The sequence below is a fragment of the Aquila chrysaetos genome, chromosome 1 (assembly GCF_900496995.4).
Source record: "Aquila chrysaetos chrysaetos chromosome 1, bAquChr1.4, whole genome shotgun sequence".
NCBI lineage: Eukaryota > Metazoa > Chordata > Aves > Accipitriformes > Accipitridae > Aquila > Aquila chrysaetos.
The window spans coordinates 1,435,504-1,451,314 of NC_044004.1; the positions used below are offsets into that span (position 1 = coordinate 1,435,504).

The 15,811-nt window shown below is 57.0% G+C and overlaps 1 protein-coding gene across 1 annotated transcript; it reads left to right on the forward strand.

Moving 5' to 3' along the window:
• EMX1 (empty spiracles homeobox 1) lies at positions 1 to 9,224 on the forward strand. Its single transcript, XM_030017468.1, has 3 exons — positions 1 to 370; positions 2,549 to 2,733; positions 8,600 to 9,224. Exons 1-3 carry the CDS (start codon positions 1 to 3, stop codon positions 8,765 to 8,767), a joined length of 723 nt encoding a protein of 240 aa, XP_029873328.1. The 3' UTR covers positions 8,768 to 9,224.
• The last annotated feature ends 6,587 nt before the right edge of the window (positions 9,225 to 15,811 follow it).

Genomic DNA, 15,811 nt, shown 5'->3' on the forward strand with positions numbered 1-15,811 from the left:
ATGTTCCAGCCGTCTGCGAAGCGCTGCTTCACCATCGAGTCCCTGGTGGGCAAGGACACCCACCTCAGCCCCGAGGACCCCCCGCGTCCCGCCGCCCTCGGTTACCCCGGACCCGCCGACGCCGCCGCCGCCGCCGCCGCTTTCCCCCCCGGTTTCCAGGGCGCCGCAGCCGCCGGTCGAGCCCTCTACGGCAGCACCGAGCTCGTTTTTCCCGAGGCCGTGGGGCACCCGGGGTTACCCGTCGGGCCCCATCAGTTGGGGGGGTCGGGGCTGCCGCCCCCCCATTCTTTTTTCGGGCCGCAACACCGCGACCCGCTCAACTTCTATCCCTGGGTGCTGCGGAACCGCTTCTTCGGGCATCGCTTCCAAGGTGAGCTGGAGGCATCGCCCACCCGGGGCTACCGGGACGCGGGTGGGGTGGGGGGGGGACGGGACGTGGGGCCCCTTAAGCGGCGGGGCCGAGGGGGTCCCGGGGGCAAAAAAAAACCAAACCTGTTGCTGCGGTGCCTGCGCGCCCAGCCGGTGTGCTGCGGGGGTTTGCACCCCCCGGTGCTCAGTGCGTTCGCACACCTGGTGTCAGAGTGCGTTTGCACACCCCGGGGTCTAGTGCGTTTGCACGCACAGGGTCTAGTGCACTTGCACACCCGGTGCCTAGTGCATTTGCACCCCCCCCCCGGTGCTCAGTGCCTTCGCACACCCGGCGCTTAGTGCCTTTGCACACCGGTGCCGAGTGCGTTTGCACACTCCGGTGCTTAGTGCATTTACACACCGGTGTCGGAGTGAGTTTGCACGCCCCGGCGCTCAGTGCTTTTGCACACTCCGGTGTCGGAGTGCCTTTGCAAACCCCGGTGCGCTCCCGCAGCCCCGGAGCCGGCGTGCGGCGGCCTCGGTGCCGGTACCGGTGGGCGGGCGGGGGGGGGGGGGGGGGGGGGGGGGCCGGGCAGCCCCTCGGCAGCTCCGCCTCGGCCGCCGCGGCCGGAGCGGGGGTCCCGGCCGGGCATCGCGGGGCTCCCGGGGCGGCCCCGCGGCCGGCGGAGCCGGGAGTTTGGGTTTCTCCTTCTCGGGAATGAAGGGGAAGATTGCGGTGGATCTCGGCTGGCCAGCGAGATTTTGTTTGATCTTACAGCTTGTCTCTCTCTTCCTTCTTTTTCTTTCCTTCTTTCTTTCTTTCCTTCTTTCTTTCTTTCCTTCTTTCTTTCTTTCTCTTTCTTTTCTTTCCTTCTTTCTTTCCTTCTTTTCTTTCCTTCTTTCTTTCTCTGTCTTTTCCTTCTTTCTTCTTCTCTGACTCTGTCTCCCTTTCCTTTACCTTTCTTTTCTTTCTCTCCTTTTCTGTCTCTCCCTTTCTTAGTTCCTCTTTCTATTCCATTCTCTGTATCCTTTTCCTTTCCTTTCCTTTCCTTTCCTTTCCTTTCCTTTCCTTTCCTTTCCTTTCCTTTCCTTTCCTTTCCTTTCCTTTCCTTTCCTCTCCTTTCCTTTCCTCTCCTCTCCTTTCCTCTCCTCTCCTCTCCTCTCCTTTCCCTTTTCCCCTCTCCTTTTCCCTCTCCTTTTCCCCTCTCCTTTTTCCCTTTCCTCTCCCTCCCCGGCCCCTCGCTGTCCCCCCCCGGGGGCCGGCCCGAAGCCCCCAGAAGGGTTCCCAACCTGGGTTATCAGCTCTCCGCGTTATCCATCCGTTCCCCACCAACCCCTCGCCTGGCTCCGGCGGCTCCGCCGGCGATTGCGGCCGCTGCCGGCGGCTCCCGGGGGCACCGGCCCGGCCCCCACCGCCCCCCCCGGTCCCGGTCCCGGTCCCGGTCCCGTCCCGGGAGCGGCCCCGGCCGGGGCTGCCCGCTCCGGCCCCGCTCCCCCCCGCCGCCCCCCGGCTCCGCTGCCTGCGCCGCCCCCGGCCCTTCCACCTGCCCGGCCTCCGAGCCGTCTCCCTTCCTGGCCTTTTCTTTCTTTTTCTTTTCTTTCGTTCTTTCGTTTCTTTCTGCCTTTTCTGTCTCTCTCTCTTTCTTTCCTCCCTCCCTCCCTCCCTCCTTTCTTTTTTCTTTCTTGCTTTCCCACTTTCCTCCTCTCTCACTTTCCTTCTCCCTTTCACTCTTTCTTTTCCTTCTTGTCTTTCTGTCTTCCTTTTCTTTCTTTCTCGCTTCTCCCTTTCTGTCTCTTTTCCCCCCTGACACTTTCTTAGGCTGTCTCCTCTTGTTTATCTTCTTTTTTCTCTCTTTCTCTCTGTTTTTTCCCTGCCTCCCCCCTTCTCTCTCTCTTTCTTTCCTCTTCCTCCTGCTCTCCCCATCCATCCCTTCTCCCTCTTTCCTTCTCTCCTTTCCCTTCCCCCTGTCCAACCCCACCATGGGACCGCAGGCAGCCGGGGAGGGAGCATGGCCACGGGTGCCGCGGTGCTCGGGAGCAGGGAAGGTGCCCAGGACCCCCCCAAGACCCCCTTGTCCATCCTTCCCGTGTCACAGGACGAGAGGGTCTCCCCAACATCCCCCCCCCAACCCTGGTCCCACAGAGGGGGAGCTGGGGGGGGGTGCCGGCGCGGGACCCTAACCTGGCTTTCTGTCCGCAGGGAGCGAGGTGTCCCAGGAAAGCCTGCTCCTCCACGGCCCCTTCGCCCGGAAACCCAAGCGCATCCGCACCGCCTTCTCGCCGTCGCAGCTCCTGCGGCTGGAGCGAGCCTTCGAGAAGAACCACTACGTGGTGGGCGCCGAACGCAAGCAGCTGGCCAGCAGCCTCAGCCTCTCCGAGACCCAGGTACCCGCTCGCCCGCCCCGCAGCCGTCGGTCCCACCGTCCGTCTGTCCCCTCCGCCGGTGGGAACGGCTCGGCATCGGGCGGCCGACGCCGAACCCGCGCGGGGCTCGGGCTGCGCTCTGCCAAATCCCAGCTGGGTTTGTCCAGGAATCCCGCGTGGAAACGGCGGCCGAACCGTGCGGGTTCGCGTGGGCTCGGGGTTGGTTGGGGTTTTTTTTTGCCACGGTGTTCGGTCGGTACGGTCATCCCCGGCGGGGCTCGAGGCTGGGAATGCAGGTCTCGCGTCGTGCCACGCTCCGGAGTGGTTTTCCGGTGTTATTTCTTACTTGCTTGGGGTGTTTTTCCCAAGAGCAATATATGGTTTTAAAAATCCAGTTAAAAAAAGAACAGCAGTGTGAGACCCTTCCCCGCAGAGCTGCAAAAAAGCGCCTCAGTTGTGCGGCTTTGGTTCCGTACACAAACACCGCCGTGCCCGAAAGTCAGGATGGGTGCAAAGACGGGTGCCTGCCAAAGGGCATTTATTTCAGCTGCAACTTTGTGATTTTTAGAAAAGACATTTCACGGGCGCTTAAAAATGATGAGACCCAGGAGGGCCGTAGGGCAGCAAAGGGAATGGAAAAGTGTAGGGTGCCGGGGGAAAACGGGGGAGTCGGGGCTGAGCATCTCTGTGCTTGTCCAAGCTCGGTGTCCTAGCTAACAGCTATTCCCAAACACTCTGGGCGAAGGTACGCTATTTCCCATAATATTCAGTAACTGAGTTGATGGAGAAAGTTTTCTCCAAATTCTGGCTAGGTAGTTTGGCCTATATTCTGAAATAATTCAATTTTTATCCTTTAATTTAATTGGAAAATAAAGCTGGAGCTGTGGGTGTTCCCGGCACCCGCCTGGCTCATCCTCGCCCAGGCTCTGCCAAGCAAAACCTCCAAATGCAGCTCTGCGAGAGGGAAGGTACCGGGAAGAAAATGTCACAGGGACGGCGGGAAACGGCAGGTTCGGATATCGGAGAGGATGGACCGAGCCCACAAAATCCAGAGGCTGTTTGTATCCTGATGCTGATGCTATCCCGACCCCCCCCAGCCCTGCGGCTCGCAGGGCATGGCAGTAGCTGGCACCCGGGCTCGGGTCCTTTCCTTGCTGCTTCTGTCACCTCTCCGGGCTGAAAATGATGTTAAAGGAAAAAAAAAAAAAAACCAAAAAAACAAACAAACCCTGAAAGGTCAAAGAACAAACAGCAACTTGTCCGGGCGGAAAGGGCAGCTGCGGGGTGCCCGAGGGGGAGCTCAGTGAGTCCCTCGGATTTTACATCATTGCCCCGAGCCTGAATGCAATAATGCAATTTATTGGGGAATAAGCAGAGGCATCTGTCCCTAAATCCGGGTGGAGATTTAGAAATGGCAAGAGGCAATATAGATTTTTTTTTTTTTTTTTTTTTTTAATGCACTGCAGCTTATTTTGTAGTATGGTATTTCCATGTTTTTGGAAAGCTGCTGCAGCCGCTCGGCGCAGGGTAATTCATCACCTGCGGGCAGGGAGCGAGTGCGGGTCAGGGCGGGAGGTGTTTGTGGGGGCCTGGGGCTGGTTCCCGGCGGGAAAGAGCATCAGGCCCGGCACGGGGGGATGGCAGCGAGTGTTGGCAAAGCGTCCCCAAAGGCAGCAGCAGTTGGCAGGGGGACCTGCGGGGCGGCAGGGAAGACTTTTTCCCTTTTGGCTTTGTGGCTTTAGAAAAAGAATCTTTAAAAAAAAATAAAAATCTTCTTTTAATGACCTGGAGGGAAATAACCCCAATGGGCAGAGGGATGTGACATGGGATGGGTTTCAAATACCAGGACTGGCAGGGTGGGAGAGCCAGCCTGACCGGTGGCCGTGCCAAAAGCAGGGATTATTATTATTATTATTATTATTGTTGTTGTTGTTGTTGTTGTTGTTGTTGTTGTTGTTGTTGTTATAATATATCCAGTGATGAATCCTACACACACACAAACCTCCTGTGGAAAACCACCCCCCGACCTCGGTGACACGCATTCCCGGTGCGACACAGGTGTGTTTTCACCCACTGCAAACACCCAGCCCCACGTCCAAACCCACGGGTGGATGTGTTTTATTATTCCCCAGTGGATTTAGCTGTTCCGAGAAGGGGCTGCCGGTTATGGCTGTGCCTGGCCCTATTTCCCAGCTGCTTTTCCTCCTGGAAAAGGGAGTTTTGCCCTTTGGGCTGTGCCCGCTCCTGGTCCCGCAGCCAGGGAGCAGAGCAACACCTGGAGCAGCCCAGGGGGAAGGTGAAAAGGGTACGGATACCTGCCCAGCATCAGGAAATGCCTTGGGATATAGGGTGGGGAAGGGCGGGGGTGTTTAACCCCTTCTCACCCTTTCTCCTACCAAGGAGCTGTATTAGTCTGGGATAAGACAGGCCCGTGCAACAACAACAACAACAAAAAAGGGAACGGGAGAAAATCCAGCAGCAGCACAGAGTCCCGAAGGAAACGCCAAGTGTTCAATAAGTGGGATGAGGCTGGAAGATGCGTAGGGATGGCTCGGGGCGGGGGGGGGGGATGCAGGGTGGCCTGTGCGAGAGGAGCCCTGCGTGTTGGGATGACGCGGAGGGGGGGGACACGGGACACGACTCGGTGCGTGTGAGCCGGATGGCACAATGATGATGGTCGTCATGCCGCGGGGGTGCCAGGCAGCGTGGGTGCACCGGGGCTGGCGTGCCGGGGGTGGGATTCGTGTGCCGGGTAGATGGGGAGCGGGGAGCAGGAGGAGGAGGAGGAGGAAGGGGGGGGGGGTACCACGCTGCGTGCTGCGGTCCTGCCGGGCTGGCCGACACGGGCGGTCACGCTGCCGTGCCCATCGCCGGTGGCGTTGGGTCGCTTCACCTCCCCGGGGGGGGCGCGCCGGGCTGGGAAAGAACTTCCCTGAGTTAATTTTGCACGACGCAACCTGGCCGTCCGGGCAGAGCTTCTCCATCCCCGGCAGCGCGTGGTGCTAACCCCGCTCGGGGGGTCTCCAATCTGTCTTCCCAAAGCAAAGGCCTCACCCTGGCTCCTGCCAGGAGATTATGGAGATTATGGAGATGCCGTATAGCCCAGTATCCACAGCAGCCCCGGCCGGTGGGTCGGGGCAGCCGGGCATCGAAGCCGCTCTGGCAGCAGCGGTAATAATTAACCGAGCGAATGCCTGGGAGTTAAGGGAGGAGAAAGATGCACGTCCCAGATACAGCCGGAGAGCAGCCGCACTGCAAAGCCTGGGGCTGGCAGTGGTCTGTCCACCCCCTTCCAAGGACCGTCCCCAAACCCAAGCTTTTAAAAGTTTTGGGGTGTTTTCAGAAGAAAAGTCCCAGCTGGGACTACAGGCGTAGGCGAGGGTGCAGCTTGGGGAGCTCTGCTGCCCTTCGAGGCGGTGGCACATTCGGGTGACAGCACGGCACGAGCGGTGTCACCGTGTCTGGCCCCGAGCGATGACGGGGCTGGTCCCTCTCGGTCACCATCCAGACCCATCCCGGTGCTCTCAGCCCTCGGCAGGGTTTGGGTCATCGTCCAGGGGAGCTGCACATGAAGCCACCGGCTGTTAATTGTCCCCAGTTCGGTGACGGCAACGTCACCTTTCGGCCAGAGCTGATTCTCTGGGTGCTGTCGGCATCCCCGGAGCAGAGCGTGATTTCTTGGTGGACGCGATGGCCCACAGGGTGTTGTTGCACGGGTGGGAGCGCATCGCGCGTGCAGGCGAAGCAGTGGACGGGAGCTGTGTTACGGAGGCGGGACCGGGATGCAGGAGCCGTCTGGGGACCGTCCCCATCCCGCAGCAGGAGCACGGGGACGGTGGTGACACCGGAGAGCAGGGCCAGTCCCGGGGAGCGGCTGGGCAGGGACCCCGGGAGCATCACACCGGTCGGATGCACAAACACCCGGCATGACAACGGTTAATGCGGCGAGGGTTTGGGAAGGGATAAAACCCCCTGAGCTTGGGGGTTTAAACCAATTACTCTTGGAGTCAGGATGAGGCATCGTAGGGGGCAGCTTATCCCCCAGTTGCCCACTGTGAGGTTCTCACACTTCTCTCATTGTGGCTTCTGGCCTGTTGGAGCGAGGGATAACGGTATCGGAGTGGTCAGGGAGCCCATCCAGCCTGGAAACATCCCCGTTCCCGCAGCTGAAACAGTCGGGAAGCGCAGGGGAGCCTCATCCCGCAGGAGACGGCCGTACCCGGCTGGGTTTCTCCGAGCTGAACAGAGCTGGAGAGGAAAGGCTTTACGGGAGCCGCTTCACACCCACCCCTGATTTCCACAGAGCCTCACTCAAGCATCTTAATTGCTTTATGCCTTAGTTTCCCCTTCTATAATTTAGGGATAAGGCAACTTCCCTGCTCCCAGAGGGCTGAGAGCTTTAATTAAAGTTTGCAAAGTGCTTTGCAGTCGTTGAATGAAAGGCGCCAGCTCCGTATTGTTCCAGAAATGCCCCAAAGCTAGGAAAGCAAATGGTTTGAGTCCAGGGCGGTGGGGGGGGGGGGGGTTTATAATATATACCGGTGCCATAAAGCAGCTGTTTCAATAGACTAAGCATGCCTTGAAGTCAAGGGCTCGTACTGTGCTGGCTGCGCGGCACTCGGCAAGGGTTTGGCTCACCTGGGGAATGCGGCGAGGTGTGAACGCTGGCCTTCGCCTCGCTGCGAAAGGCTCCAGAGCAGCGAGCAAGCGTTGCCTGCAATTAATGCTGAAGGAGAAGGGGGGAAAAGGGGCGATGGGGGATGAGGTGCGGGTAAAGGCTTCAGCCTGGCCGGTAGCGAGCTGGCAGCGGCGGCCGAGCAGCGGCACCTAGTGTCTTGCGGGGCCTGGGAAGCCGGGCAGCATCCTGCACCGCTGCCTGCAGCATCCCACATCCCATCTCCAGCATCCCGCATCCCATCTGCAGCATCCTGCACCGCTGCCTGCAGCATCCCGCATCCCATCTAGAGCATCCCGCACCGCTGCCTGCAGCATCCCGCATCCCCGGATGCAGCATCCCGCACCGCTGCCTCTGGCATCCCTCATCCCTCGCTGCAGCATCCCGCATCCCCGGCCGCACGGCATCCCACACCACCGACCGCCTGGGCGCTTTCAGCATCCCAAACCGACCGCCGTGTCCGTGGTGCCGTGCTCCCGGCGCTGGCATCGAGGGCGTGCGGGGTCGGAGCAGGATGCTCGGGGCCTCGGGCAGGCGAGGAGGGCGTCATCTCCAAGGATGGAGACCCCGCTGCCCCTCCTGGGACAGCGTTTGACCACCATCACGGTGGAAAAGGTTTCCTGAAACCTAAATGTGGTAAATTAATTATCTATAATTGTAATTATAATCTATCTAGAATTAGCTACCTGGTTACATACAGGCCAGCCCAAGCGTAACGATGCCACCCTGGCCCTGGACACAGTTTCACGCTGGAGGAGTGGGGACGGCTCCGCGTGCCGTCCCACGTGGCCGTCGCAGACCTCGCCGCTGTGCGCAGCCCAGACACCGGGGTGATGGGCACCGGGTTGCGCTGCTGTAAGGGGGGTCCCGTGTGCCCGCTGGCCCCGCGTCTGAGGTGGGATTGAGTGTCCTTCACCCGTCTTGGGTTTCTCCAAGGCTGGGACGTGCAGCGAAGCGGAGCTGAGAGGCGGCAGCACCCCGCATCCTGCAACGTGCCGTGTTTGTCCCCCCCCCCCGTCCCACCTTGCCGCGGGCAGAGGGGAAACCGAGGCAGGGCAGGGTGGCCGTGGGAGCGCTCCTGGAGGGACGGGGACTTCTTTTTTTAGCGGTGTCCGAGGAAAACTGAGCTTGCTGCCCGGTTGCAGCACCGTCCCTCGCCGGGGCCGGCTGTGCCGGGACCCCCGCGAGCGCCCGTCTCTCCCTCTCGCCCAGGTAAAAGTGTGGTTCCAGAACAGGCGGACGAAATACAAACGTCAGAAGCTGGAGGAGGAAGGACCCGATTCGGATCAGAAGAAGAAAGGTTCCCACCACATCAACCGATGGCGCCTCGCCACCAAGCAGTCGAGCGGAGAAGACATCGACGTCACCTCCAACGACTAAGGCAGGGACAGGCTCCTGGTGCAGCCACCATGGAGAGGAACCCGGGGGACGAAGGGGGGACACAGGCGGCATCACCGAACGAACTCTAAGGGACGTCACCCGAGCCGCCGCCGCCGCCGCTGCCTTTCCTCCGGGGTGCCCGGCCTGACCGGGGACCCACACCCCGTGTGTCCCCCCCCCCGCCCCCCCCCCAGTCACCCGGGGTATCCCTCGGAGGTGCTTTTCGGGAAGCTCCCGCCGCCAAGCCGAGGAGGAAGAGGAGGCTGCCAGGGCGCCCGCGGCCCCGGGGACGCGACCGCGCATCCTCCTCCGCGCTGGAAGCCGTCCGTCAGCCATGAGATCAAATAAAAACGTCCTACCTAGAAGCTCAGTGTACCCAACCCCTTTTTCATTTTTCCTTCTTATTGTTATTTTTCGCCTTTTTTTTTTTTTTTTTCACCTCCCTCCTTTTCTCCATCCTTTTGGTTTTTTGTTTTTTTTTTGTTTTGTTTTTTTTTTTTTTTTTTTACACTGCTTTATTTTAATTTATTCTTTTATTTTTGTGCCTGTGTGCGTGCGTTCCCCGTCGTAGGTAGTCAGCAGCTGTAGTGTGTGTTACTGCGTGGTAATAAAAAAGCAAAATGCGCTGGAAACCTGTCTGGTTGCCTCGGTGGAGGTGGGGGGGGTACGACAAGGGGACCGTCCCCCTCTCGCATCGCCGGCCGAACGGCCGCGGGGGACGGGGAGGGCTGGGTCCCACGGGAGCGATGGAGCCAGGAGAGTCGGTGGCCGCGGCGTGGTGGGCGCCGGGGAGGACGAGGATGGCCGTGAGGATGGGGGTGTCCCTCGGGGGTCCCCAGCGGAGCGGGGCCACCGGCGGGGTGGCCGCAGGTATGAGAGGTATGCGGCGGCTTCGGGGCCGGCAACTTCACACCTGCGCCGGGGATTGAATGTCGGGGAGAGGTTCCGAACAGCTCTGCTTCCCTCCCGTCTTCCCCTGGGAATATCGCCCTCCCCTGCCCGGGGATACCCCCGAGACACGGGGCTGGCGAAGGGACCTCCTGGGACGCCCCCCCGGCAATGAGGGACTTGGGTGGGGGGTCAAGGGGGACAAAGGTTGGGCATCCTTCCCACGTCTCGCTGGAGTTTGGGGGAAAGGACACTTATAATAACTATATATATAAAAAAAATATTAAAATATATATACATACAAATATAATAATTATATATAAGTTATACCATACATACACACATATACACACACTTATATATACATACACACACTATATACACATGTATATGTGTATATAATGTGTATATATATTGTATTTTATAATGTGTATTTTATGTATATTATTATATTTTAATCGTATATATACACACAATATAATTTGTGTATATATATTGTATTTTATAATGTATATTATATATAACTATAATTACATATTTTATAATATATATTTGCGTATATATTTTATGATATATAACCGATTATAGTTATATATAATATTATATATAAACACACACACACACAAATGTAATAATTCCTGCTGGGGGGAAAGCCCCCTCCCCGCGTCCCCTCCCGCTGCAGGGAGAAGCCCCATCCCCGGCAGCTTCTCCCTTGTCAAACCAGCCCGTAAGAAACTCGTCTTTTCCGACGAGACCTTTAAACCCCGACACCCGCCTCACCCTTCACACCAAACGGCCGCCCGGAGGTTGGACCACACCGCCAAGTCTTCAAACGCTTTTATTCCAGACAGGTCCGAGTGTTACACAAAGTGTCGCGGTCGGTAACTCGATCGAGAAGGTTAAAAAGAGCCGGCGCGCGCGGCAGGGTGCCCGAGGGCGGCGGGGGTCCGTCCGCCCGCGGAGGTCCGGCGAAGGGACCGCTGGAAGACGTGCCGGTGCCGGCGGGCGACGACAACCCCACAGCCCCCCCCTCCTCCTCCGCTGCGTCCCAAGGGACTTGCCACTGACGCGGTTATAAGGTGCATTCAGATCGGGTGCCGGAGGGCGAGCGCGTGAGAAGGGGCAGCTGAGGATGTCGGGTGACAAAATAAGCCAGAAAAAAAAGGGGAAAAAAAACCAAAAGTGGACGTTTCCTAAAGCGACCCGGGGAGATTCCCGGGGCTGGGGGTATCTACCACCACCAGGACCACTTCAAGCCTCTGCCATCTGCACACCCGACACCGGGAAGGCTCTCGGAGCCAGGCCGGCTTCTCGGGTGAGCTTATTTGTACCCCAAAAACCATTGCTCAAAGGCTGTCGGGGTCTCGCCAGCAGCCCCCGCGCTCCCCCCCGCGCTCCCAAAGGGCATCCCAGGCTCCGGATCTCCATCACAGCCCTTCCAGAGGAGCCGACCGAAGCGGTCCGGGGTGGGGGGGGTGACACGCACCTACACGTCTCAGCTCCATGGCATCGGTATAACCCTGAGATCGACCAGCATCGCGTGTCCCAGGGTGGCAGGGTCCGGCATCTGCCGGGTCATCCCGCATCCCAACGATGCGCGGCGCTGGCACGGGCAGCAAACGGGGCGACCTTGCCGCCTGTCCTGCCGGGACCTGGGCGTCTGCCCGCAGGCAGGGATGCAGAGCAGAAAAATGAGCAACGAGGAAAAATGGAAGGAGCCGAGCTGCGCCCAAGCTTAAAGGTGGGTTCAGGACACGGGTGATACAACCCCGGGGTTGTCCCCCAGCCGGCTCGGGGAGCAGCCAATAGACACATCTTCCAGGAGGGACTCAAAACTTCTTGCTGGCACCTTTTGCTGCAACCTGGTCCTCATTATTTCTTAATTAACATATCCAAGAAATCAATTAACTGCGACATTTCTAATTAAATACTACAGGAGATGATCATCTCATTATTATTATCTGCTGAGGTGAACAACTTGATGTGTGTGGTGGGTTTTTCGCTCCCCATTTCTTCCACTTCCCCAATTATAGGAAATAAGAAATGCAAATGGTTGGGTTGTTCTCGCAAACCGAAGGCTCCTTTTTGTACATTAGGAAAGTCAAAGAGATTAATTAGCTATTAAGTGAATGTGCACAATGTTATCATTAGCTGTTGTGTGTAGTCTTTTCTGGCACAATTTGCTGTCCTAATAAACAGTACTAATGTGCTACCACTTTCCCAGCTCCATGCTTTTACTTTCTAACGCTGTAGGAAGAGTTGAGCGTGGTATTTTGGTGCTCGCCGGCGGTCCCACCACGGATGGCAGCAACCATGCTGAGCCGGCGCCGGAACCGCTGCACGAGGGACCCCAACCTCGAGCTGCCTGCGAGTGAAACGGTCTTTTAAGATCTGTAAGGGCGAGGTTTGTGTCTGCTGAGCCATTCTGCTGCTTTTAAATAAAAATTCATCTCAACACCCTTGCGTTGGGATGGTGGTGACTCAAAAGCTGAACCGCATCCGCTGCCTTCGGTGTCTCAGCGTGGGGACACCGTGGTCTCATTTTTTCCCAAGATTTGGGACCATGGGGCCACCAAAACGTGATCCTCGTACCTACACCTCATCCTGGTCGCCACCAAGCCAGGGGACAACGAGGGGAAGGCAGCAGAGATGGGTCTGCACCATCCTCACTGTCCAGAGGAAGGGGACGCATATGGGTTTGGGAGATGTGGGGTCAAGTCCTTGGGTCTTCAACCTCACGGGTATCGCTGATGCAAGCGCTACCTTGCAACACAAGACCTGCAGATGCTTTCAGAAGAGGTTAGGAAAGGGAACTGGACCCCGTGAGGTGGTGGGTGTCCCTTCCCAGCTCCAAGCAGGAGCATCTTCCCAGTGCTTTGGGCGGGGGGCACAACATTTTGAGTTGCATTTGAAGAAAATTTGAAAGCAAACGTTGTTGCCAACCTGCCAGAGGCTGCGATCGGCTCTTAGAGATAAACACCGGCAAATGCCTGACTCAGGACCCCGGAATGTATTTATTTATCAGCACAAACTCTGCCGAGTTGACTGAGACCCATTTTCATGACACATAAAGTGAAACAAGTTTGACGGGGTTTGTACGGGAAGACGATAAATCCAGACTCATTTAGACCGTTTGATTGTCACTTGTTCGACTGTGCAGCTGCTTTCGAGCCGAGCCATAATCTCGCAGCGTGGCTCCTCTGACATCCCTCAAGCTGGTCCTCACCCCCTCGAGCAGGATCAGGCCCTTGTGATTCAGAGGAGCCGCGTGGCTTAATAAGTGCTAAGTCTATTCTCCTCCAAACCAACACAGTTCTTACTGAGCATCACTGGATTAACGTGATGAGCATCCCCTGCTAATTAACGACCTGCGCAGCCAAAACTCTGCAGGTGATGTGTGTGCAGGGAAAGCACCCATACTTGCTTCCCATCATGGAGAAAATTGGGAGTTGGCTCTTTTCCCGAGGCAGAACTTGCTCAATCCGTGCTTTTCCTTGGGTGTCTCCTAAAGAAATACAGCAAGCAAAGCCCTGACTCCTTTCTTCCGCTGCAAATTCCTCACTCCATCTGCGGGCCCGGCAGGTAGCCGGAGCTCACAGCCACCGAAATCTTTGATCGGTGATCACGATGCATAACCAAATCACCGTGTCCCTCCTTGCTCCACCTCTCCGAAACCTCACGGTAAAGTGCAGTCTCCATCGCTTCTCCCCCCCCCTGCCCCCCCCCCCCCCCCAAAAAAAAAAACCCCTTGGGATGAACAAGCTTTGCAGCAGAATGGTTCAGGCAGCGACAAAACCCATCGGGGAAGGGGAAATGATCCACCCAGACAGACACCGGAGCCAGGAGGCTTCTCCCTGTCAACACAAGAGGCTGTTTCTGTCTCAGCCTCGCATTTCCATTCAGGAGGAGGAAGAAGGCAAGTTGTGCCTCTGTGCAAAACGATGCGGCTTGGCTCCTAACTTCTGCGGGCTCAGCGGAGCCGTCAAGTGAAGTTTTAGGCTCAGAGTAGCTTTTTCCCTGCTGCACGCACATGTGGATGTGTGTGCAAGGGGGTACCTGTACCCCCAGCATCCAACAGCAGTCCTCACCTCCTCCCACACCCTGCAGCACTGGAAAGGGCCCTTTTTTGGGCACACAGCTCATCCCAAGGCTCTCCGAAGCCTTGCCGCTGCGGTTCCCATCAGCAAGTTGATTGCAAGTATCTCTGCTCCCCTCTTTCACCACTGCGGGGAGTTAATCGTTCCCAGGGCAAAATACAGGGCCCAATTCTGCACTGTGCTGCCTGTAGGACAGATGCCCATGAAAACGTCCATAGGACAGATGCCACCTCTCTGCAGCCTCTCCAAATCCCACCCGGAGCGGATGGGGTGGCCTCGCTTCCTTCGGAGCGTACATTCATCTCATCTAGTGCATTAGAAGAACTCTACTGGGTCAAATCCAGCTGTCCCTTACCCTGGTGTAAATCCAGAATAGCTCCATGAGTATAACTGGACCCACTCTGCATTTCCACCAGTGTCAGGGACCAGGAGCTGGCCCATCAACAGCAGCTATGGAGAGCCCGGAGCCGGCCTCTCCTCCCCTGCACACTGGCGTGTAAATCCACATAATTGATTTGTTTTGTGCAATTATTTCTGATTTACACCAGCACAGGGACAGAATCAGTCTTCCTGAGCTGGCCCAACCGTTGCATGACTCCAGTTCCTACTGGAGTCCAGACCATTCTAGGTCTGACTCCAGCGGGGAGCAAGAGCAGCCAACGCTGGAGGAGCACACGGCGGGGCTCAGGCCTCCCGATTTCAGGCATTGCAATAAATCCTTCGAATACATTCTGCGTCAGTGGCGATTTGGTTTCCCCTGCTCCCCCCACCCTCCCCAAAACCCCCAACAAATTGGCATTTGAAGGATGACAGCATGTGCGTTCGGCCATGCCCATCACCACCACAGCTCCATCCCTACAACGATCCCAGAGGCAGATCTCGTTGTTGGCACAGTCTTCTGCTGGTGACCATGTTCAAAATGTGCATTAACTCCTCTGGTCCTCAGGGAGTCACTCGGGGTTTACTCTTGGGTACAAGATACCAGAAAGCCAAATTATGGCCCCAAACCCATGTGAGGGCAGGATTTGGTGCAGTGCTGGGGGGACTGGCCCCACTTAATTTAAGCACCCCAAACTGGAACACTTGAAGAGACAGACAGACAAGACAGCCATCTCCAGAGGGCAGTGCCCCCCTCTGAGGTTGCAGTCTCATGAAGCCATCAGCTTGGCACGGCTGCCAGGTGAAGCCGTCCTGCCCACCAGTTTCTGCTTTGGGTCCTCCTCTACACTAGCACAAGGCTTTGGGCAGCATTGGCTTTGCTGGCTGAAAGTGTTGGCAAAAATAGAGAAGAAGAGGAAGAAGAAGAAAAGGAAGAGGAAGAGGAAGAGAAGAGGAGAGGAGAGGAGAGGAGAGGAGAGGAGAGGAGAGAAGAGAAGAGAAGAGAAGAGAAGAGAAGAGAAGAGAAGAGAAGAGAAGAGAAGAGAAGAGAAGAGAAGAGAAGAGAAGAGAAGAGAAAAGAGGAGTTCAGTTGGAAGGGACCTACAACGATCATCTAGTCCAACTGCCTGACCACTTAAGGGCTGACCAAAAGTTAAAGAATAGTCTGTCCTTAGACAACTAGCTTAGCAAAGCATGGCTTAGCCAATTAGCTAGCTTAACAACCTTACTTTCAGAGGGTCTATGTTAGGCGGGACAAATCCCATCCTTCATGTCCGTGCAAAGGAAAAGAGCAGATCGATCGCATTTTTGCTGTAAGAGCCCTTCCTACTCGACGTGTGGGCATGTTGGCTTTCCAGTATCTTGAACCCCGGGCAAAAGCCTTTGCGGATATGCCCGCCGGTAGGCTCCTGTGACACAAAGTCTTGCAAGGGCAATGAATGGCAGGATGCCACCAGGACCGTCTGCAGAAGAAGGAGGGAGGGATGGACGGACAGCGCACAGGCTATGACCTTCGCTGTGCTAACGGAGCGTTGCACGTCGAACCATGGAAGGCTGCTTTTGAGCATGATCCGTGGGGCAGGATCGGCATGAAACCGATACAGGACACTTATCAAACACCCTATCAAGTGCTTCACATTCATGCACCCGTTGATCTCTATGGAATTATTTTTGTGCAGCA

Coding starts and splice junctions, on each gene's coding strand:
- EMX1 (XM_030017468.1), top strand. CDS start 1: ATGTTCCAGCCGTCTGCGAAGCGCTGCTTCACCATCGAGTCCCTGGTG. Junction 371..2,548: donor CTTCGGGCATCGCTTCCAAG/GTGAGCTGGAGG, acceptor TTCTGTCCGCAG/GGAGCGAGGTGTCCCAGGAA. Junction 2,734..8,599: donor TCAGCCTCTCCGAGACCCAG/GTACCCGCTCGC, acceptor CCTCTCGCCCAG/GTAAAAGTGTGGTTCCAGAA.